The sequence below is a fragment of the Platichthys flesus genome, chromosome 14, assembly GCF_949316205.1.
Source record: "Platichthys flesus chromosome 14, fPlaFle2.1, whole genome shotgun sequence".
Taxonomy (NCBI): domain Eukaryota; kingdom Metazoa; phylum Chordata; class Actinopteri; order Pleuronectiformes; family Pleuronectidae; genus Platichthys; species Platichthys flesus.
The window spans coordinates 7,129,574-7,150,298 of record NC_084958.1 but is presented as its reverse complement, the minus strand read 5'-3'; the positions used below and the strand labels follow the sequence as shown (position 1 = coordinate 7,150,298).

Here is a 20,725-nt window from a genome sequence, read left to right as displayed (position 1 = left end):
GGAACCTTTAAACCGGACACCACCACAGCATCCACAACACTGAAGTTAGCTTGTGATTGGATACTTCCGCTGCCATAGTTAAGGGAGAAGTTAAGGGACCGATGAGCACATTTTCCTGTTTTCAAAGTTGTACAATCTTTGATTAATTGATTCTGATCAGAAACCACTACATATAGACAGAGAGCACAAATATTGTCTTTCAGATTCATGAAGTGTATAATCTGATCAAAATCCTAAAGACTACTTGTGAATCACTTATTCAGACGTGAGTACAACAAATGGAACATTGCTTTCCATGCCCTTAATAGAAGCATCATATGTAACCATCATTGTTCTCATTCTTAATTTACTTACTACTAATCTAGGATCATCTTGTCCAGATTTGATTTGGTGCACTTTTTTCTCCCATTTGGTTCTGGTCCAATGTGGCTTTTGTTTTAGAAATCTGCGACAGTGTTATCAATAATATTAAGCATCTCTTGGATAGTTTTGTCCAGATTTGAAAAGTCTAGATGTAATCATTTTGGGATCTGGTTCAAAATAGCCAGTGTTGTTTTGTTCTTTTCAAACAGGGAAATGCCAACAAATATTATTTTCCTAAATAGGAATACATTTGTCAGAAACATGATTCTGTGTTTTGAAGATAATTTAGACTATCAGGGATCATATAGTCCAGATTGGACAAGTGTAGTCGATATGAGCTACATTTTCTATATGTAAATTTAGACTGTTGTGTAGTGGTTTGTTGATAAATGTGTACACGGTGCAAAACAAGCAGTGAAGTTGTCTTTTTTTTATTTGATAAATTAAATACTAAAAAAAGTATAAGGCAGAGTCAAAGTTGAATCTCAAATCTCAACATGTTTTCAGAACAGTAAAAATGTGCATAAAACGGAGTTAGTGCAAATTTCAGTTTCCCTTATTTTTCTCCCTTAGCTGCAGAATCGGAAGGTGTGAATGTGAAGCCAACTTCCTTCTGTGAGTATTTGTTGGTGAGATTAGCGTGACTCTGGTTAAATATCGCTGCTCCTCAGATATGTGGACAAAAAGCTGATTTGACTCTTCGTCCATACAAAATGGATTCACAGACAACTGCTAATGTTGAGTATAGTCAATGATGGTTGTGATTGTCCCTTTGAATGAAGATCCTGACGTTAGCATAGCTTAGAACTGTGCTAAGCTACATGAGGTGAAGAACACTGTTGATCGAATCTAGTGAAGGACTTGTTTTTTCACAGGCTGAATCCAACTGGTCTTTCTAAAGGTTTGTTGGAGTTATAACATGTCAGCCCGGGTTTAGGTCATTTGCAGTCACAGGAGCTCACTGACGGCCTCGGACATCCATTGGAGCATTCACTCCAGGCTCAGAGACCCAGCAGCACCGACCATGTCAACACAACCCTGGGCCGGTGCTCCCGGCTGCTGCGCTCCCAGCTCGGAGGACTTTCCACCGGCTCCCCGGGCTGTCGTCAACCCCCTGAGCCTGGAGAAACTGTCCTGCGCCTCTTTTCTGAGCGCGGGTCAAGTGATGCAGGCGGAACCCATCTCCTATGTGACCCTCCAGGAGCAGCGGTGCGTCCTGAGCTGGTTCCAGGGATGGACCAGCCCCCAGAAGGAGCGGTTCTTGCAGGACCTGCTCGGTAAGGCTGTGCCCGGGAAGGTGTGCACCCTCCTGGATTCGCTCAGTACTCTTCAGGTACGTCCCTCACAGGGTGAACTACATTACAAGCAGTACAGAGACTTTATAATCAGGCCATGAACAGTTTGGATTTAAAATCTCTCTGTGCTTTCCATGTGTTATGTGCCTTGTTTGTGTCTGTCTGTGCAAGTTCTTCTGTGTTTTCATGAATATGTTTATTTGTTAATTGATTTTTACCAGCAACCTGCCAGGGACTGCAGATGAAATCAAACCTATATGCCTAAATCGGGCACATTTACATGTCGGACTTAAGTGCACATATTAGTTAATTAGCTTTGTCCCTTTTAAAAAAAGTAAACATTAACATATTATATTATACTATAATTTCTGACATTTATCAAATGCTGTCTCTCTTTTTTCTCCAAGGTAAATGACAAACTACCAAACATCTTTGAATGCCAGCTGCGCCTGTGGTCACAGTGGTTCGAGTCTTGGGGAGAAGAGGAGAGGAATCACTTCCTGCACATTCTGGAGGAAAGAGATCCAGTGTTTGTTTCCCACTTTTACAGCAGTGTGGCTGGTACAGCAGGAAGAGACTGAGCGATGTCCACACTGTGACGGAAATCAAGTGAAGGTTGAAAAACAAAACGTGTTACAGAAGTGACGTGTGGTGGGCAGAGTGTATTAAATCTGAGCTATTTTGATTTTTTTTTTTTCAAACAAATGTTGGATCAGACTGATTTTTGAAGTTAAACCATTTCATATAAGGATCAGGAATTATAATTCAAAGCAGTTCACATTTCGTCAGCAAATATTTTATTTGCAAAGCAACATTTTTTCATTCATTTCAGAACTTTCTGTGTAATAGGTGATGTGCTGACATGTATTGACCGATTGGTGGTAATTTGAAGTAAGCAGATCCACATCTGGATGTAAGAACATCAAATTTACAATTGTACACTTTTCTTCCTGTACCAATTGATTGAAATCCCTACAAGGACTTGGACAAGAGACCGAACATTTTCTTTTTTACACATGAATCAAATAAACTGCATCTTGTATATTTGAAGTGTTTTATTGTCTGAACTATTCGACAGCATCTATAAATAGGGGAGAGCGGGGTAATGTGGGACACCGGGTAATGTGACATATCCCCTGTATCTAGGCAACGGAACACATTTGTGGTCATGTGACCATTATGTTTTCAAACCCCTCCCATTCCCCCCTTGCCATGAAGTAGAAGTTGGTGCTGGTGCTGTGGAAAGTAGTTTTTTTCACAAAAATGTGTTTTATGCATGTTAAAGTAAATTTTCTTGCTTTGAACTTAATCAACAAATTGAATCAGGTAGAGAAAACTTATATCATACATGTTGGTGAACTTCCAACATATAAAATCATGTGATTGATGCTAGCTGAAGATTAGCCTGAATTGCTAAGAGATTTTGTTTTTCTAAAACGGTTGCTGTGGAGTAAAGTGGGACAAATGCTGCAAGTTAAGTTTAGTCTTAAACATATTTTAATGTTATATTACAGATATATGTTTTATTTTTAATGTCATAAACATTGTATAAAAGCCATCATGCCAAGGAACTACACCAGGAAGACAACCTGGGGCCAAACACCCCTCGCAGAGATGGAGAGTGCAGCCGCTGACGTCATGCAAGGAAAGAAGTCCTGAAGAAAAGCTGGAAGGGATAGAAATATTGATAAGACAACCCTCAAAAGATTCATGAAGAAAAAAGAGAAAGGGAAAGTAAAATCAGTAGCCTGGGGTGCAGGAGCTGAGGTAAAGAGAAAACACTTGCCAAACACTTGAAACAACTAGCTGACCAGTTCCATGGCCTTGCTCCAGTTAAGTGACGTGAACAGGCATTTGAATACGCAGAGAAAAACAATATACCTTTCCCTGCCAATTGGACAGAGAAAACATGTGCAGGTAAGCTAGGGTGTGCAAGAGATCACATGAATCATAATAATCATAAATGTGCTTAATTGACCAATCCCCATGATTCTGTTACTAGTCCGATATTAGTGGTTGTCAATCTCGCTGTCGCGATTTTAACTATTACAACAGGTGTTGTTATGGTAGTTTTAAAGTGGAAAAAGTAAGTGGACCATTTTCCCCCTTAGCTGGGGTAATGTGGGACGCACAGCCACTTTTTTTAAAACAATCATATTTTCACTTCCCTTTGTCCTGAAGACATTCTGATCATTTCCATTTCTAGAAAACATCCTGAATTAATGGGAAATGTGTACATTTTACAGATATATCAATTTAGCTTGCCTAGAGGGGAGCAAATGTAAAAAATGTCCCACATTACCCGCTCTCCCCTATGTGAACTACACTGCATATTGTATCCAGTCAGTTGATCCAGGGGTTAAAAGAACAATCGGAGTACGTCTTTCAGTGTCCTCTACACAGAAATTGATGAATGGATGGATTTTGTCAGTAAACCTTTGACTTTGAAATGAGTATATATGAGACCTGGCACCAGCATTGTAAAAAGAGACCTGTCCCTTTTTATAATCCAGCAGAATACCCAGTGTCAGAATCTGTGCCTGCAATCGAAGTAGAACAGATCTATTATCCATAGCTCTGTACTGGCCCTGTTTGTTTTTAACTATAGTCCAATAGCCGTTTGCTGGACGGAATGTAATCGACCCCCTCCTTTGAGCAGATTCACTGGCCATCCCAAGGTGGAAACAAGACTTCCCAGCAACAGACACCTCCCAGTAATGTCTTCCACTTGAGAATCCGGTCTCGCCCAGGATGGCAAGGACCACATCAAAGCGGCCTGGGTGGTCCTGGACGTTTTGTACTTCTTCAGTAGTGGACATCTCAGTATGATCTGCAGACAGCACTATTCTCGGGTTTGCTGTGTTCGGATCAAAAGTACTCTTCCCTGGTGACAGAAAAAAACAAGAGACCATGTGAATCTAAATATCAGGTGTAGGAAGGAGGTCAACGTTAGAGAAATTAAATCAGCAGTCATCAGATTTATGTCACTGTAGAGGCCAAACTATCAAATGTCAGCCGAGCCCCCAAAACACTGGACCCTACATTGCCCAGAATGCAAAGGGGTGGCCTTTTTGAGCTTGGTAAAACTCCAAATTATAGACCTGCCTTCGATTGTAAGGCTGGTTCTTTGTTAACAAGACTGGGTCCAAACCATAGACTGTATATAAAAATGCACCTCGACTCCAGTTCGGAAAGGAGAAGCCAATATGTAAGTGCCTGAAACCAGTAATCTCTCCAATGACCAGCAGAGTTTCAAGTCTTCATCGATACAGCATAATGTTCATTAAGTAAATTATGGTGCCATTCATAGTAAAACAGAAGATAAAGCGTGGTTTGCATTGGGGCATGGATACCAGGTGATAGACAGCTAGTGCCGACGAATAGGTGCAGAGCGCAGGTGTGGGTGGGTGTGCAGGCTCCACCCCTCCTCTAAATATGGTTAGGTTTTGTTACAAAAAACCAAGATGGCGTCGGACAAAATGGCAAACTCGAAGCTTCAAAACAGCGCATCACAAACCAATTGGTGACGTTGTGTTGGGTGGCCACTTGGATCAGAGTATACAGCTGGACTGTGTGAGGTCAATAAGTGCAGATTATTGTCCCAGGTAGCCTTGACAAGTACACTGAACTCAATGTGGAAGGTTGGCAGGGACTATACAGTTAATCAGCGTGTGGTTGTATGTTTTTTATCACGTAGGATTTAAATGAAATATGAATGTAAAATAAATGATATGAACTCATGTGTTTGACTCACTGGTATGGATCGTCTTATCCTCCACATTACTGAGCTGGTTTTGAAGACCTGGGTAAAGAGAAAAAACTGAGTAAAGCAGCAATTCTTTAGGGGGATATTCAAACGAACAGAATGAATATTTACCTTGCACCTTCTCTGCAAGTTCGTTTTTCTCGTTTTGCAGGTCTAGTATTAAAACAGAAGTGAACAGATATATGTGTTATATAAATAACCACTGGAGTAACTACTAGCTTCCCTCTGTAACACTGAACAAATTTACATTTTGTATGTATGCGCATATTAGAGGGTAGAACCTTTATATATACCAGGGGTGTCCAATCTACGGCCCGAGGCCAACTGCAGCCCTTCTTCTTTTTTCTTTTTTTTCATTAATTTTTTTTTTTTTTTAAACTAACAATTTAATAGCACTTAAATGGCACTTACGTATAGCACTTTTTTTGCTTTATTTTTGAAGAAATTTTTCTTTCTTGATTCTTGTTGTTCTGGGTTTGTACCCTCGGGGTTCACTTAAGGCTGGTGCATGCTTCTGCGTTTTCAGAGACATGCAAGAAGGGGTAGGCAAGAGCGCACTTGCGTACCCCATCTTACGTGCTTGCGTGCTTTGCCCAATTTTTGTAACTACAGACAAAGCTACGCAAGCCTCACGCAGTCCACAAGGTTGTGATTGGTCCGCTGACTACATCCTTTACGGAGTCACATTTAAGGTTTCATGCCTCATAATACTGGCAGAAACCACGGAAGATTTAGAAGAACGAATATTGGCCAAATAGAAGAGCATTTGGCAGAAGAGGTCAGAAAGTATGACCACTTGTATAATCCGTCATTACGGAATACAAGGACACGCAGATGGTCTGCAATTCCTGGAAGGATATCTCGGCTAACGGCGGTTTGCAGGTCGACGAGTGTACGAAGCTGTGGAGAAAGATCAGGGACAAATTTGTCCTCCAGAAAAAGTAATAAAGTAATAAACAGTCGATGACGACTGCCACACACAAAGAAGCAGCTCTTCTTGAAGGCCGCAGTTGCAGAACCATGCAACGGCCTTTATTGTAAGTCGCATTGGATAAAAGTGTCAGCTAAATGAAATCTAATGTAAGATAATGGACTGTGGCCCACTGTATTGCACTTCTCAGCCCTGACTTGCCAGCTGTCCCTCAGAACGCCGCCACGCTGCCACGCCCCCCCACCCTGAGCAACACGGTTGAGTCGCACTGTCAGCAGTCCACTCCATGGCAGGGGGGTGTGGCGGCGAGAGTGGCCGAGTCCTTCATATTTTTTTCTGTATGTGGACACCCCTGATATATACTGTCTATGGGTAGAACATACTGCTGTATTTGTCCTGCATCCTCTTATTCTCTGTGGCCTTCTCTTCTAGCTTCTGTTGCAGCTGGTTCAGCATGGCGTCCTTCGCAGGCAGCTGCTGCTGTAGGTCTTTAAGCTTCTGCTGGGACTGTTGCAGTTGGTCCTCTAAGACTGTTGGTTAAAAAACAACGTCAAACAGCACACTGGATCTCAAGAGTTCTGGACAGCACAATGAATCCTGCTGCTTTAGGTTAACTTTTAACTTTGCACATCCTGAATGAATGGCTTATTCTGTGCACAGAGAAAAAATTACTCTGATTTTCCTGCTGCTGCCGTCTGTTAGACTGCCTCGCCTGCTCCTCCGACTCCTGCTGCAGCTGTATGAGGCGGGCATCCCTCTCTTGCAGCTGTTGCCCCAGACGATCCATATCCTGCTGGCACACCTGCAGTTGTGTCTGTCGCTCTGTTGGATCAAATATTTACTTGAACAACGACTCAAAACGACGGATTGAATCCTAGGGACAGATACATATCAAGACTTGCTGAGATTTAGATGAGAAGATAAACACCCGTCTGATAAAGTAAATATGAAGTTGCTGCTGCTTAGCTCAGTTTTATATAAATACTAAGGTAAGCGTGGGAAGCAGCTAGAGTGGATCTGCCCAAAGGTGACCTAATCCACCATCCATCACCTCTACACACGAGTGATTAGTATTTCATATCTAATTTGCTTATCCATACAGAAAACATAACTGTATGTCTCCACAAACCAGTCAAGTAGCAAGAAATATGAGCACAATCGGTTTTATTTTAGCCTCACTTCACCCTTAAAGTCACTTCAACACTACTGTGTGCCAGATGTGGTGAAATTCCCTCCAGGTTTTGCTTATACATTTTGTTTGAATGGATGACCAGAAAACATGGGCCTTCCAGCCACGGCGTTCGCCAGCGCAGAGCCATGAAAAACAACATGTGTAACATTGATCTGAATAAAAGGCAAATTTGAGTGCATTACTCACCTCTGTTTGAGTTTTCCAGTTTTTTATTCTCTCTTTGTTGTGTTTGAAGTTGTTGTTCCAATACTGAGAAAGATGACAAAGAAATAAGCACAATGGAAAGAAAAACCATGAAGATTCCAGATAGAAAAGGAAGGTTGCCAGATGTTTGTTTTAATAAAACATGCAGAAGAGTGAGTCATTAGGTGTTAGTATTTATATGAATACATGTATGTATAACAGCCATTCTACAACAAAACGACAACAGAAGGCCATCATAGGAAAATAACAGATGGACAAACCATTAATATTTTTTCCAGCAGCTTTTGATGCTTGTTTCTGAGCCTTTGTCAGCTGATCCCTCAGATCAATGATATCCATCACTAGCAGACAAAGACACAATGTTATTTTGTGCTTAAAGGAAACACACAACACGAGTAGAAGCATTCGCGACTGAGGAGCTGTCATACTCGATTTAAAGTTCTTTGCGTCTGCATCCTTGAGTCGAAGTTCGCTGTCTTGCAGTTGTCTCTTTGTCAAACTCAGTCTCGCTTGAAGCTCTGAAAATGAAACACAAAATCACACAATTGAACAATTTGCCTGCATTTGTTTTTGACATGTTACAATGTAACCTTTGATTGCTTACCTGCAAAGTTCTCAGCATGTTGGCTTTTGAGGTCTGATATTTCATCTTCCAGTGGTTTGATTTTTTGGCGAAGTTCCCTAATTTGAGCCGCTTTACAAAAAAAAGAAAAGCTTGTTTCAGCGTTTTTTTACAGTTTTCTGCAGGTAATTAATCAGTCTCCTCCGTGTTCTATTTGTTTCTAACCAAAACTGATTAACTCACACAGATTAGAAAAGTTCAAATCCCTGGAGTCCAGCAAAAGAGTCTTTTCTGCTATCTGACTTCTGATGTCCTCCAATTCGTTCTCCAGATCTTGAAGAGAGAAAATTTGATTTTTATCATTTAATCATTCAATTATCAAATTGTAGGAAAAGCAATATGGAATAAACGTGAGGATTTCCTGTAGATTCCCACCTTTAATTTTCTTTAACTGAGCTTCTGACTGACTGTTTTCCTGCTTCTTCAGTCGTGCTACTTCCTCTTGAAGAGTCAAAACCTTAAAGACTAAAGGAGGACCGTTTGAATTAGATAAATTCACCAGATGCAAAAGACCAGGATCAGCAATGGCAGCACCATTTCACTCACGCAGTTGGGTATTTTCATTGTTTTCGTCTTGAATTCCATCGATCAGATCATTCAACTGGCCCTGGAGTGCTTTAGACAAGAAACATTTATTGTGTTTATTTTCATGATTAATTTCCTTCTTAATGGCCATAGGCCTGGAGTTCTTATAGAGAAGTGTTTCTGTCACTCACCTCTAATTTTACTGTAATCTGTGTTGTTTGCTGCCGTGTTCACTAACTTTACTATCTCTGTTTGTACTGAGATAATATGGAGAACTGAAAGACAAGAGGCAACATGAAATGAAACATTTCCTAAATTGACAATATCTACGGTTAAAAGCCTGCTGCTTTAATTAGGTGGTGAATCTTTTCAAATATGAAAGATCAATATATTTGTTTTGTCCCACTCACATCTTTGGGGTTGAGCGCTTCTTGCTTTCAGCTCCTCTGTTTTTTCGGCCAACTTGTTGTTCTTTTCCTCTATTTGTTTTTGAAGCTCTGCAGAGGAAAGACATTAAAATATTAAAATGTCATCTTCTGCTTCACCTGCTTCAATGTGATACTTTTTAATTATTTTACCAGTTAGTAGCAGCACAGTCATCATTTCAAACATATATATTCATATTTTACTGTGACAGTGCCATAATTTGTGCATTCATTGACCTGAATAATTAAAATGACAAAGACACCAACCTTGTATCTTGGGTTCAGAATCAGTGTTTTGGAGTTGTCTCTTTAACTCCTCCTGTTGCAGGGTTATTGTAGAAACTTGAAGAGCTGAAAACACCATGTTAAAGAACTGTTTAACTCAGGAACTGTGTAAACTAAAAGTGTTTAAAGTTTTTCCTCATCTTTAAAACTTGTCATGTACATCAACCAACTGTGTTCATATCAATCCATTATCTACTCCGCTCACAGACCAAGATCTGTTTTTTTTAACAAATATTTTCCACATGACCAAGCTACCAGATGTTAAAAAAAATTAATTGTGAAGGGCTTGGTAAATTCTACTGTAATTTTGTAATGCAAAGCAAAGACAGTATGATTATTTGTGAACAGAGACCAAATGTGTAGTTGCATCTGAGAAAATCTGTCAGGCTTGAGTTTGTCCATGTTTAAATGTCTTCATAGGAACCAGACTCATGTATTCTCACACCTATAACCTGTCAAACAAACTGGACCTCCACTCACATGTGACGGAGCAAAGCAGCAACAAAGCTCCATCTCTTACCAAGTGAAGTGACGCTGTCCGATTCATTCTGAAGTTTCTTCAGCTTCTCATCAAGCTCAGTCTGCAGCTCTACAGAAACACATCAAGACAACTGACAGAACTCCAAAACAAGTTGTTACAGGATGACAACAAAACACTATCTTCATTGTTGTTAATCTGACTGGAAGTAGGATTCTGCTAAAACTACTGAACCGATTTTACTGATACTTGGAAGAACAAAGATAATTAATCTGGAAGCAGATTTGATTAAGGGAGCTGATGCAGGATTTTTTTTTACTATCTTTAACATGGCAGGGTATCCACTCTCTGGGTTTCCTAATAAAGTGGTTGCCAAGATACGTTTCTTGATCTACATGTCATGGCTGTAGTTTTGCTGTCACTATACGTTCAGTAAGATTTTCCGTCTCGGCGATTCTCCAGGGTAGCACTCTCTTCTTGTTATTCACTAAGTTTTAAGCCACAATCACAAAATAATGAGCAATTCACTGCCTATACTACAGCCCAGTTCATAAGACAGCATGCAGATGATATTGTCGAATACCTATACATCTTGCACCAGAGTCCTAATGGACCCATTTTTCAGTCAGCGCGGACCAAGAAGGACACAAAGTCAACAGGTTTCCCTCACCTTGGATTTTCTTCCCAAAGCTGGAACACTGTGCCGTCGTCTGGTTCAGTTCATTCTGCAGAGCTATAGTTCAAAATAGCATTCATGTTTAAATCAGTGGTCTTTTTTACTTCTTGTTGTAGAAACGTACATTTAAAGTGCAGTGAACGCACCTGTAATCTCAACCTGATCCCGAAGGTGCTCCTCTTCTTTTATCTTCAGTTGCTTCTTTAGCTCTAGAAAAGGTAACGTATGCTTCAGCTTCAGAAGAGGTTGCAGTTTAGTCAGAGACAATTGAGTCACCCACTAGTAATTGTTGCAGAAGTTGTTTGGCCCTCGCTTTGCGTTTCTTGTTGTAGTTTTCTGAGACGGTTGTTGAGATCAGTGATGGTCACAACTGAGGAACAGACAGATCGAATGTTGATTTCCACAGTCATGGATGGAAACACCATGTTCCTTCTTTACTCACTCAATTGGGCGTTGGCCTGATTCTCCACGGTCAGCTCATCAATGGATTTCTTCAGCTCCTTCTCTTTGGTAGAAAGATCCTTTTCAAGCTCTGAGGCAAACACAAAGAGGTTCAAATAAATGTCTTTGTTAAATGCACGATATCCGGATATAATAATGATAGTTTTACAGGTAACATTGGTATCAGGTGGGTTATTGGTCAATTGATTGGGTTTTGGAAAAACATTTAATGGAGATACTTACGGGCTACCGTAGCGTCTTTTACCGTGTGGTGGTCTAAAAGCTGTTTCCGCAGCTGCTTCACCTGACTCTGCAGCGTTATGATTTTCAGCACTGAACAACAACACAGCAGAATATGGCTTAACTCACAATGTACTAACAAAGTATCCCCAGGATATAACAGAGACCAGGACCAAAGAAAGAAATCACAACTCATATGTGAACCTTTCATTGATTTGACACTCACTCAGTTTGATGCTTCCATCGCCTTTGTTGTTTATTTCCCTGATGAGGCCATCTACTGTGGTTTGCAACTCTGGGAAAGAAGTATTAACTGTGGATTATATTTGGATCATTTGTGATTTAACTAGTTTATAAAATAGACTAACCTCTTTCCTCGTTCCTTGTGGTTCCATTGATCCCCCTTTGCTGCAGGTCCCAGATTTCCTGCTGCAGCTCAATGATTGACAGAACTGTGACAGACAGATTTGCAGTGATTAGAAATCAGTTTTGAGATCTCAGACAGTATTATTTTGACAGTAAATAATAAACTTGATTGATACAGCACCTTTCAAAACACATATATAAGGTGCTTTACAAGTTCAAATCGGAAAAATCATTGAAACAATGGGAACCTTTTTTTGTTGAAAATATTTTTGAAACAATCATAAGCTACAAAATTAGAGCACAAAAACAAAATAAAAAAATTTGCCATATAAGAAAAGAGTGATTTAAAAAAAATAAAATACATTGTTAAGTCATAAATAATAGATTCGATCAGAACAAGAAAAAATTCTTGATAAAGTGTCTTTTAAGAGAGATTTAAATGAGGATAAGGATTTTTCTAGATGGATCTCCTTTGGGAGATTATTCCAAAGAGTGGCAGTTCCTCCTAAGTGTAATTGCGAGGAGAGCCACAAAAAAGGTCTAAGATGTCCAGTGAGGCAGTGTACTTACTTAGGTTGGGGTTGGCAATCAATCTCTTCATGTCTGCAGTCTTTGAGTTTAATTCCTCTTCCTTCTCCTCCAGCTGCCTCTGCAGATCTGTGAGAGAACACAGAGAAGCGGAGATCATTTAAAGAGGCAGAAAAATGAACGTTGGGCAGAAACATCAAACCATTTTCTCCAAGTAGCATCTTGACTGTTGACTTATGTTACCCACCTGAGAGCCTGTCTGGGTGTTTTGTCGTTGAGATCAAATCCCTCAGAGTTGTCCGCTCATCATGCAGGTTTATCACATTCAAAACTGACAAAGAAAAAAACACAGTAAAAAAATCACTTCCTCCTCTGTGGTTCTTAAACGATCAGATTCGAAAACCGAGCAGGGGACATCTCTCATGGAAACTGGGGACAGTTTACTCACTGATTGCCGCTTTGGAGTCTCCAGTTCTATTGAGTTTTGCAATCTTCTGTTCAAATTCAGATTTTAATTCTGACAGAAACAGACACATCAAATAAATCAGACCTAAAACTAAAATCGTGAATCAACTCAGGTTTTAACTGATATCATGTAGCTCACGTGAGTATCTCTCTTCATATCCAGAGCCAATACTGCTGCATTTGTCCTGCATCCTCTTATTCTCTGTGGCCTTCTCATCTAGCTCCTGTTGCAGCCGGTTCAGCATGGCGTCCTTCACAGGCAGCTGCTGCTGTAGGTCTCTAACCTTCTGCTGGGATTGTTGCAGTTGGTCCTTTAAGACTGTTGGTTAAATAACAACGTCAAACAGCACACTGGATCTCAAGAGTTCTGGACAGCACAATGAAAACTGCTGCTTTAAGTTAACTTTTAACTTTGCACATCCTGAATGAATTTAGATGAGAAGATAAACACCCGTCTGATAAAGTAAAAACGAAGATGCTGCTTCTTAGCTCAGTTTTATATAAATACTAAGGTAAGCGTGGGAAGCAGCTAGAGTGGATCTGCCCAAAGGTGACCTAATCCACCCTCCATCACCTCTAACACGAGTGATTAATATTTCATATCTAATTTGCTTATCAATACAGAAAACATAACTGTATGTCTCCACAAACCAGTCAAGTAGCAAGAAATATGAGCACAATCGAAGTTGTTGTTCCAATACTGAGAAAGATGACAAAGAAACAATTTCAATAGGGCCTGTCACCATTCGGTGCTCAGGCCCTAATAAGCACAATGGCAAGAAAAACCATGAAGATTCCAGATAGAGGAGGAAGGTTGCCGGATGTTTGTTTTAACAAAACATGCAGAAGATTCAGTCATTAGGTGTTAGTATGAAAATGAATACATGTATGTATAACAGCCATTCTACAACAGATTTCAACAGAAGGACATCATAGGAAAATAACAGATGGACAAACCATTAATATTTTTTCCAGCAGCTTTTGATGCTTGTTTCTGAGCCTTTGTCAGCTGATCCCTCAGATCAATGATATCCATCACTAGCAGAGACAAAGACACAATGTTATTTTGTGCTTAAAGGAAACAAACAACACGAGTAGAAGCATTCGCGACTGAGGAGCTGTCATACTCGATTTAAAGTTCTTTGCGTCTGCATCCTTGAGTCGAAGTTCGCTGTCTTGCAGTTGTCTCTTTGTCAAACTCAGTCTCGCTTGAAGCTCTGAAAATGAAACACAAAATCATACAATCGAACAATTTGCCTGCATTTGTTTTTTACATGTTACAATGTAACCTTTGATTGCTTACCTGCAAAGTTCTCAGCATGTTGGCTTTTGAGGTCTGATATTTCATCTTCCAGTGGTTTGATTTTTTGGCGAAGTTCCCTAATTTGAGCCGCTTTACAAAAAAAAGAAAAGCTTGTTTCAGCGTTTTTTTACAGTTTTCTGCAGGTAATTAATCAGTCTCCTCCTTGTTCTATTTGTTTCTAACCAAAACTGATCAAAACACTCACACAGATTAGAAAAGTTCAAATCCCTGGAGTCCAGCAAAAGAGTCTTTTCTGCTATCTGACTTCTGATGTCCTCCAATTCGTTCTCCAGATCTTGAAGAGAGAAAATTAGATTTTTATCATTTAATCATTCAATTATCAAATTGTAGGAAAAACAATATGGAATAAACCTGAGGATTTCCTGTAGATTCCCACCTTTAATTTTCTTGAACTGAGATTCTGACTGACTGTTTTCCTGCTTCTTCAGTCGTGCTACTTCCTCTTGAAGAGTCAAAACCTTAAAGACTAAAGGAGGACCGTTTGAATTAGATAAATTCACCAGATGCAAAAGACCAGGATCAGCAATGGCAGCACCATTTCACTCACGCAGTTGGGTATTTTCATTGTTTTCGTCTTGAATTCCATCGATCAGATCATTCAACTGGCCCTGGAGTGCTTTAGACAAGAAAAATTTATTGTGTTTATTTTCTTGATTAATTTCCTTCTTAATGGCCATAGGCCTGGAGTTCTTATGGAGAAGTGTTTCTGTCACTCACCTCTAATTTTACTGTAATCTGTGTTGTTTGCTGCCATGTTCACTAACTTTACTATCTCTGTTTGTACTGAGATAATATGGAGAACTGAAAGACAAGAGGCAACATGAAATGAAACATTTCCTAAATTGACAATATCTACGGTTAAAAGCCTGCTGCTTTAATTAGGTGGTGAATCTTTTCAAATATGAAAGATCAATATATTTGTTTTGTCCCACTCACATCTTTGGGGTTGAGCGCTTCTTGCTTTCAGCTCCTCTGTTTTTTCGGCCAACTTGTTGTTCTTTTCCTCTATTTGTTTTTGAAGCTCTGCAGAGGAAAGACATTAAAATATTAAAATGTCATCTTCTGCTTCACCTGCTTCAATGTGATACTTTTTAATTATTTTACCAGTTAATAGCAGCACGATCATCATTTCAAACATATATATTCATATTTTACTTTGACAGTGCCATAATTTGTGCATTCATTGACCTGAATAATTAAAATGACAAAGACACCAACCTTGTATCTTGGGTTCAGAATCAGTGTTTTGGAGTTGTCTCTTTAACTCCTCCTGTTGCAGGGTTATTGTAGAAACTTGAAGAGCTGAAAACACCATGTTAAAGAACTGTTTAACTCAGGAACTGTGTAAACTAAAAGTGTTTAAAGTTTTTCCTCATCTTTAAAACTTGTCATGTACATCAACCAACTGTGTTCATATCAATCCATTATCTACTCCGCTCACAGACCAAGATCTGTTTTTTTTAACAAATATTTTCCACATGACCAAGCTACCAGATGTTAAAAAAAATGAATTGTGAAGGGCTTGGTAAATTCTACTGTAATTTTGTAATGCAAAGCAAAGACAGTATGATTATTTGTGAACAGAGACCAAATGTGTAGTTGCATCTGAGAAAATCTGTCAGGCTTGAGTTTGTCCATGTTTAAATGTCTTCATAGGAACCAGACTCATGTATTCTCACACCTATAACCTGTCAAACAAACTGGACCTCCACTCACATGTGACGGAGCAAAGCAGCAACAAAGCTCCATCTCTTACCAAGTGAAGTGACGCTGTCCGATTCATTCTGAAGTTTCTTCAGCTTCTCATCAAGCTCAGTCTGCAGCTCTACAGAAACACATCAAGACAACTGACAGAACTCCAAAACAAGTTGTTACAGGATGACAACAAAACACTATCTTCATTGTTGTTAATCTGACTGGAAGTAGGATTCTGCTAAAACTACTGAACCGATTTTACTGATACTTGGAAGAACAAAGATAATTAATCTGGAAGCAGATTTGATTAAGGGAGCTGATGCAGGATTCTTTTTACTATCTTTAACATGGCAGGGTATCCACTCTCTGGGTTTCCTAACAAAGTGGTTGCCAAGATACGTTTCTTGATCTACATGTCATGGCTGTAGTTTTGCTGTCACTATACGTTCAGTAAGATTTTCCGTCTCGGCGATTCTCCAGGGTAGCACTCTCTTCTTGTTATTCACTAAGTTTTAAGCCACAATCACAAAATAATGAGCAATTCACTGCCTATACTACAGCCCAGTTCATAAGACAGCATGCAGATGATATTGTCGAATACCTATACATCTTGCACCAGAGTCCTAATGGACCCATTTTTCAGTCAGCGCGGACCAAGAAGGACACAAAGTCAATAGGTCTCCCTCACCTTGGATTTTCTTCCCAAAGCTGGAACACTGTGCCGTCGTCTGGTTCAGTTCATTCTGCAGAGCTATAGTTCAAAATACCATTCATGTTTAAATCAGTGGTCTTTTTTACTTCTTGTTGTAGAAACGTACATTTAAAGTGCAGTGAACGCACCTGTAATCTCAACCTGATCCCGAAGGTGCTCCTCTTCTTTTATCTTCAGTTGCTTCTTTAGCTCTAGAAAAGGCAACGTATGCTTCAGCTTCAGAAGAGGTTGCAGTTTAGTCAAAGACAATTGAGTCACCCACTAGTAATTGTTGCAGAAGTTGTTTGGCCCCCGCTTTGCGTTTCTTGTTGTAGTTTTCTGAGACGGTTGTTGAGATCAGTGATGGTCACAACTGAGGAACAGACAGATCGAATGTTGATTTCCACAGTCATGGATGGAAACACCATGTTCCTTCTTTACTCACTCAATTGGGCGTTGGCCTGATTCTCCACGGTCAGCTCATCAATGGATTTCTTCAGCTCCTTCTCTTTGGTAGAAAGATCCTTTTCAAGCTCTGAGGCAAACACAAAGAGGTTCAAATAAATGTCTTTGTTAAATGCACGATATCCGGATATAATAATGATAGTTTTACAGGTAACATTGGTATCAGGTGGGTTATGGGTCATTGATTGGGTTTTGGAAAAACATTTAATGGAGATACTTACGGGCTACCGTAGCGTCTTTTACGGTGTGGTGGTCTAAAAGCTGTTTCTGCAGATGCTTCACCTGACTCTGCAGCGTTATGATTTTCAGCACTGAACAACAACACAGCAGAATATGGCTTAACTCACAATGTACTAACAAAGTATCCCCAGGATATAACAGAGACCAGGACCAAAGAAAGAAAGCACAACTCACATGTGAACCTTTCATTGATTTGACACTCACTCAGTTTGATGCTTCCATCGCCTTTGTTGTTTATTTCCCTGATGAGGCCATCTACTGTGGTTTGCAACTCTGGGAAAGAAGTATTAACTGTGGATTATATTTGGATAATTTGTGATTTAACTAGTTTATAAAATAGACTAACCTCTTTCCTTGTTCCTTGTGGTTCCATTGATCCCCCTTTGCTGCAGGTCCCAGATTTCCTGCTGCAGCTCAATGATTGACAGAACTGTGACAGACAGATTTGCAGTGATTAGAAATCAGTTTTGAGATCTCAGACAGTATTATTTTGACAGTAAATAATAAACTTGATTGATACAGCACCTTTCAAAACACATGTATAAGGTGCTTTACAAGTTCAAATCGGAAAAATCATTGAAACAATGGGAATATTTTTGAAACAATCATAAGCTACAAAATTAGAGCACAAAAACAAAATAAGAAAATTTGCCAGATAAGAAAAGAGTGATTTAAAAAAAAACAAAAAACATTGTTAAGTCATAAATAATAGATTCGATCAGAACAAGCCAAAATTATTGATAAAGTGTCTTTTAAGAGAGATTTAAATGAGGATAAGGATTTTTCTAGATGGATCTCCTTTGGGAGATTATTCCAAAGAGTGGGAGCTCCTCCTATGTGTAATTGCGAGGAGAGCCACAAAAAAGGTCTAAGATGTCCAGTGAGGCTGCTCTCTGCACCCAGATGATCACAGTGTACTTACTTAGGTTGGGGTTGGCAATCAATCTCTTCATGTCTGCAGTCTTTGAGTTTAATTCCTCTTCCTTCTCCTCCAGCTGCCTCTGCAGATCTGTGAGAGAACACAGAGAAGCGGAGATCATTTAAAGAGGCAGAAAAATGAACGTTGGGCAGAAACATCAAACCATTTTCTCTAAGTAGCATCTTGACTGTTGACTAATGTTACCCACCTCTGAGCCTGTCTGGGTGTTTTGTCGTTGAGATCAAATCCCTCAGAGTTGTCCGCTCATCATGCAGGTTTATCACATTCAAAACTGACAAAGAAAAAAACACAGTAAAAAAATCACTTCCTCCTCTGTGGTTCTTAAACGATCAGATTCGAAAACCGAGCAGGGGACATCTCTCATGGAAACTGGGGACAGTTTACTCACTGATTGCCGCTTTGGAGTTTCCAGTTCTATTGAGTTTTGCAATCTTCTGTTCAAATTCAGATTTTAATTCTGACAGAAACAGACACATCAAATAAATCAGACCTAAAACTAAAATCGTGAATCAACTCAGGTTTTAACTGATATCATGTAGCTCACGTGAGTATCTCTCTTCATATCCAGAGCCAATACTGCTGCATTTGTCCTGCATCCTCTTATTCTCTGTGGCCTTCTCTTCTAGCTCCTGTTGCAGCTGGTTCAGCATGGCGTCCTTCGCAGGCAGCTGCTGCTGTAGGTCTTTAACCTTCTGCTGGGACTGTTGTAGTTGGTCCTCTAAGACTGTTGGTTAAAAAACAACGTCAAACAGCACACTGGATCTCAAGATTTCTGGACAGCACAATGCAAACTGCTGCTTTAGGTTAACTTTTAACTTTGAACATCCTGAATGAATTTGCTTATTCTGTGCACAGAGGCAAACTTACTCAGATTTTCCTGCTGCAGCTGTTTGAGGTGGGCATCCCTCTCTTGCAGCTGTTGCTCCAGACGATCCATATCCTGCTGGCACACCTGCAGTTGTGTCTGTCGCTCTGTTGGATCAAATATTCACTTCAACAACAACTCAAAACGACAGATGGGATCCTAAGGACAGACACATATCGAGGCTCTCACCTTCACAGAGGGTGTTCTGATCGTTGCAGCACATCTTCAGTTCTTTCAACGTTTGTTTTAAGTCTTTAAGATGGAGGGTGATGAAAAAGAGACACACATTAAACAGCAACTAAAGTTACAAATGTAAAGGACAAAGGCAACATCTTGATGAATGCACTTCATCCCTTTCTTGCTGAGATATAGATGAGAAGATAAACACCCGTCTGATACAGTAAATAGGAAGATGCTGCTGCTTAGCTCAGTTTTATATAAATACTAAGGTAAGCGTGGGAAGCAGCAGGAGTGGATCTGCCTAAAGGTGACCTAATCCACCATCCATCACCTCTACACACGGGTGATTAACATTTCATGTAATTTATTTGTTTAATCCATACAGAAAACATAACTGTATGTCTCGACAAACAAGTCAAGTAGCAGGAAATATGAGCACAATCTCCCCATCTGTTCCTGAATTGAATAACATTCAGAAAAGTGTTTAAGCAGAAGGCTGTGACGTCACAGTGAAGTTGATCTTTTCACTATTTGGATTTAAAAACGTCATCACTCAATCTCTTTCATCCTGTTAGACATTTGAATAAAAATGTGCCATATGTAAGCATGTACATTTTTGAGTTTTGGCTAAAAGTGGCGCGATGCTTGTGAGCAGGTCCATGCAGCACACCCGGGCTGCGCTGCTCTAATCATGTGACAGGCCTCACTCTCCACAATCTTCAATATACACACCCTCCCTATTTGGCAGCCTATTTAAGCTGCACATATTTCCCAGGTCTCCCATTGCTTGTCAAAGCTTCTGTTGCCCTACGTCAGTATCGCTGCCTGTGTGATTCACCCCCTCCACCAACCAGCATCCACCAATAGGCTCAAACAAGGGCTTAAAGATATTTGCTCATCCCTCATCATTATAGCCAAGTAATCATATCAGGGGAAGTGACTCTGACTAAGCTTTCCAGCTGCAATAAACATTTCAAACAGCACGAAATGTGCTTTGTGTGGTCACCTTGACATTTGACCCCCACCCAGCAAAACTTGAAATCAGTTCATTCTTGACTCCAAGTCAGTGTTTGAGTCAGCAGGGGCATTCATTGCAGCAAAGTAGGTAAAGTGGGCAATTAACTGGGGCCCTGAACTGATCAGAGGCCCGCTGAAATCATGACATGTATTACTGACACCATGGTCAGACACCCCTTAGTGACACCACATGACAGAACCTTTCTGCAAAAGTTCAGTCATGTTAAAGGATTGTTTGAAGATTAGAATGTCAAAATTTCTGTATATGATGTGTCTGGGGTGGTGGTGGAGCTTTGAGCTTCAACTCTAAACATTTACAAATATTTACACATGCACAGTCTTTACTTTGTATATCATTTTGATAGTGAAAGAAGCATTTGAAGATTGGAATGACATGTATTGGCTTTATGTGTGTCTTTTTGGGGATCGGTTCAGCTCGGTTTTATTTAGCCTCACTTCACCCTTAAAGTCACTTCAAACACTACTGTGTGCCAGATGTGGTGAAA

The 20,725-nt window shown here is 40.0% G+C and overlaps 2 protein-coding genes across 5 annotated transcripts in view; one reads left to right on the top strand and one right to left on the bottom strand.

The window, feature by feature from the left end:
- The first annotated feature begins 910 nt into the window (after positions 1-910).
- Positions 911-3,386, top strand: c14h14orf119 (chromosome 14 C14orf119 homolog). Its single transcript, XM_062404905.1, has 2 exons — positions 911-1,696; positions 2,066-3,386. The coding sequence occupies exons 1-2, from the start codon at positions 1,388-1,390 to the stop codon at positions 2,237-2,239; spliced, it is 483 nt and encodes a 160-aa protein (XP_062260889.1). The 5' UTR covers positions 911-1,387; the 3' UTR covers positions 2,240-3,386.
- LOC133968719 (GRIP and coiled-coil domain-containing protein 2-like) overlaps positions 2,437-20,725 on the bottom strand; it is a 28,189-nt gene continuing 9,900 nt past the window's right edge. Inside the window, exons 40-89 of one of the 4 annotated variants that reach the window (XM_062404900.1) lie at positions 19,212-19,274; positions 19,025-19,129; positions 18,702-18,881; positions 18,546-18,614; positions 18,345-18,428; positions 18,140-18,226; positions 17,564-17,647; positions 17,422-17,508; positions 17,199-17,288; positions 16,958-17,047; positions 16,796-16,885; positions 16,662-16,724; positions 16,510-16,572; positions 15,883-15,951; positions 15,345-15,428; positions 15,063-15,149; positions 14,844-14,927; positions 14,674-14,742; positions 14,503-14,592; positions 14,311-14,400; positions 14,106-14,195; positions 13,930-14,019; positions 13,760-13,840; positions 12,942-13,121; positions 12,786-12,854; positions 12,585-12,668; positions 12,380-12,466; positions 11,812-11,895; positions 11,670-11,738; positions 11,447-11,536; positions 11,205-11,294; positions 11,043-11,132; positions 10,909-10,971; positions 10,757-10,819; positions 10,129-10,197; positions 9,591-9,674; positions 9,309-9,395; positions 9,090-9,173; positions 8,920-8,988; positions 8,749-8,838; positions 8,557-8,646; positions 8,356-8,445; positions 8,180-8,269; positions 8,012-8,092; positions 7,734-7,796; positions 7,028-7,177; positions 6,739-6,885; positions 5,536-5,577; positions 5,413-5,460; positions 2,437-4,542 (exon numbers count right to left, since the gene is read on the bottom strand). In XM_062404900.1, coding sequence (XP_062260884.1) covers positions 3,980-4,542; positions 5,413-5,460; positions 5,536-5,577; positions 6,739-6,885; positions 7,028-7,177; positions 7,734-7,796; positions 8,012-8,092; positions 8,180-8,269; positions 8,356-8,445; positions 8,557-8,646; positions 8,749-8,838; positions 8,920-8,988; positions 9,090-9,173; positions 9,309-9,395; positions 9,591-9,674; positions 10,129-10,197; positions 10,757-10,819; positions 10,909-10,971; positions 11,043-11,132; positions 11,205-11,294; positions 11,447-11,536; positions 11,670-11,738; positions 11,812-11,895; positions 12,380-12,466; positions 12,585-12,668; positions 12,786-12,854; positions 12,942-13,121; positions 13,760-13,840; positions 13,930-14,019; positions 14,106-14,195; positions 14,311-14,400; positions 14,503-14,592; positions 14,674-14,742; positions 14,844-14,927; positions 15,063-15,149; positions 15,345-15,428; positions 15,883-15,951; positions 16,510-16,572; positions 16,662-16,724; positions 16,796-16,885; positions 16,958-17,047; positions 17,199-17,288; positions 17,422-17,508; positions 17,564-17,647; positions 18,140-18,226; positions 18,345-18,428; positions 18,546-18,614; positions 18,702-18,881; positions 19,025-19,129; positions 19,212-19,274 — 4,805 coding nt within the window. In that variant the 3' untranslated portion in view covers positions 2,437-3,979. The remainder of the gene's footprint in view (positions 4,543-5,412; positions 5,461-5,535; positions 5,578-6,738; positions 6,886-7,027; positions 7,178-7,733; positions 7,797-8,011; positions 8,093-8,179; positions 8,270-8,355; positions 8,446-8,556; positions 8,647-8,748; positions 8,839-8,919; positions 8,989-9,089; positions 9,174-9,308; positions 9,396-9,590; positions 9,675-10,128; positions 10,198-10,756; positions 10,820-10,908; positions 10,972-11,042; positions 11,133-11,204; positions 11,295-11,446; positions 11,537-11,669; positions 11,739-11,811; positions 11,896-12,379; positions 12,467-12,584; positions 12,669-12,785; positions 12,855-12,941; positions 13,122-13,759; positions 13,841-13,929; positions 14,020-14,105; positions 14,196-14,310; positions 14,401-14,502; positions 14,593-14,673; positions 14,743-14,843; positions 14,928-15,062; positions 15,150-15,344; positions 15,429-15,882; positions 15,952-16,509; positions 16,573-16,661; positions 16,725-16,795; positions 16,886-16,957; positions 17,048-17,198; positions 17,289-17,421; positions 17,509-17,563; positions 17,648-18,139; positions 18,227-18,344; positions 18,429-18,545; positions 18,615-18,701; positions 18,882-19,024; positions 19,130-19,211; positions 19,275-20,725) is intronic. The other 3 variants (XM_062404901.1, XM_062404903.1, XM_062404904.1) reach the window with 3 other exon arrangements.

Coding starts and splice junctions, on each gene's coding strand:
- c14h14orf119 (XM_062404905.1), top strand. CDS start 1,388: ATGTCAACACAACCCTGGGCCGGTGCTCCCGGCTGCTGCGCTCCCAGC. Junction 1,697..2,065: donor ATTCGCTCAGTACTCTTCAG/GTACGTCCCTCA, acceptor TTTTTCTCCAAG/GTAAATGACAAACTACCAAA.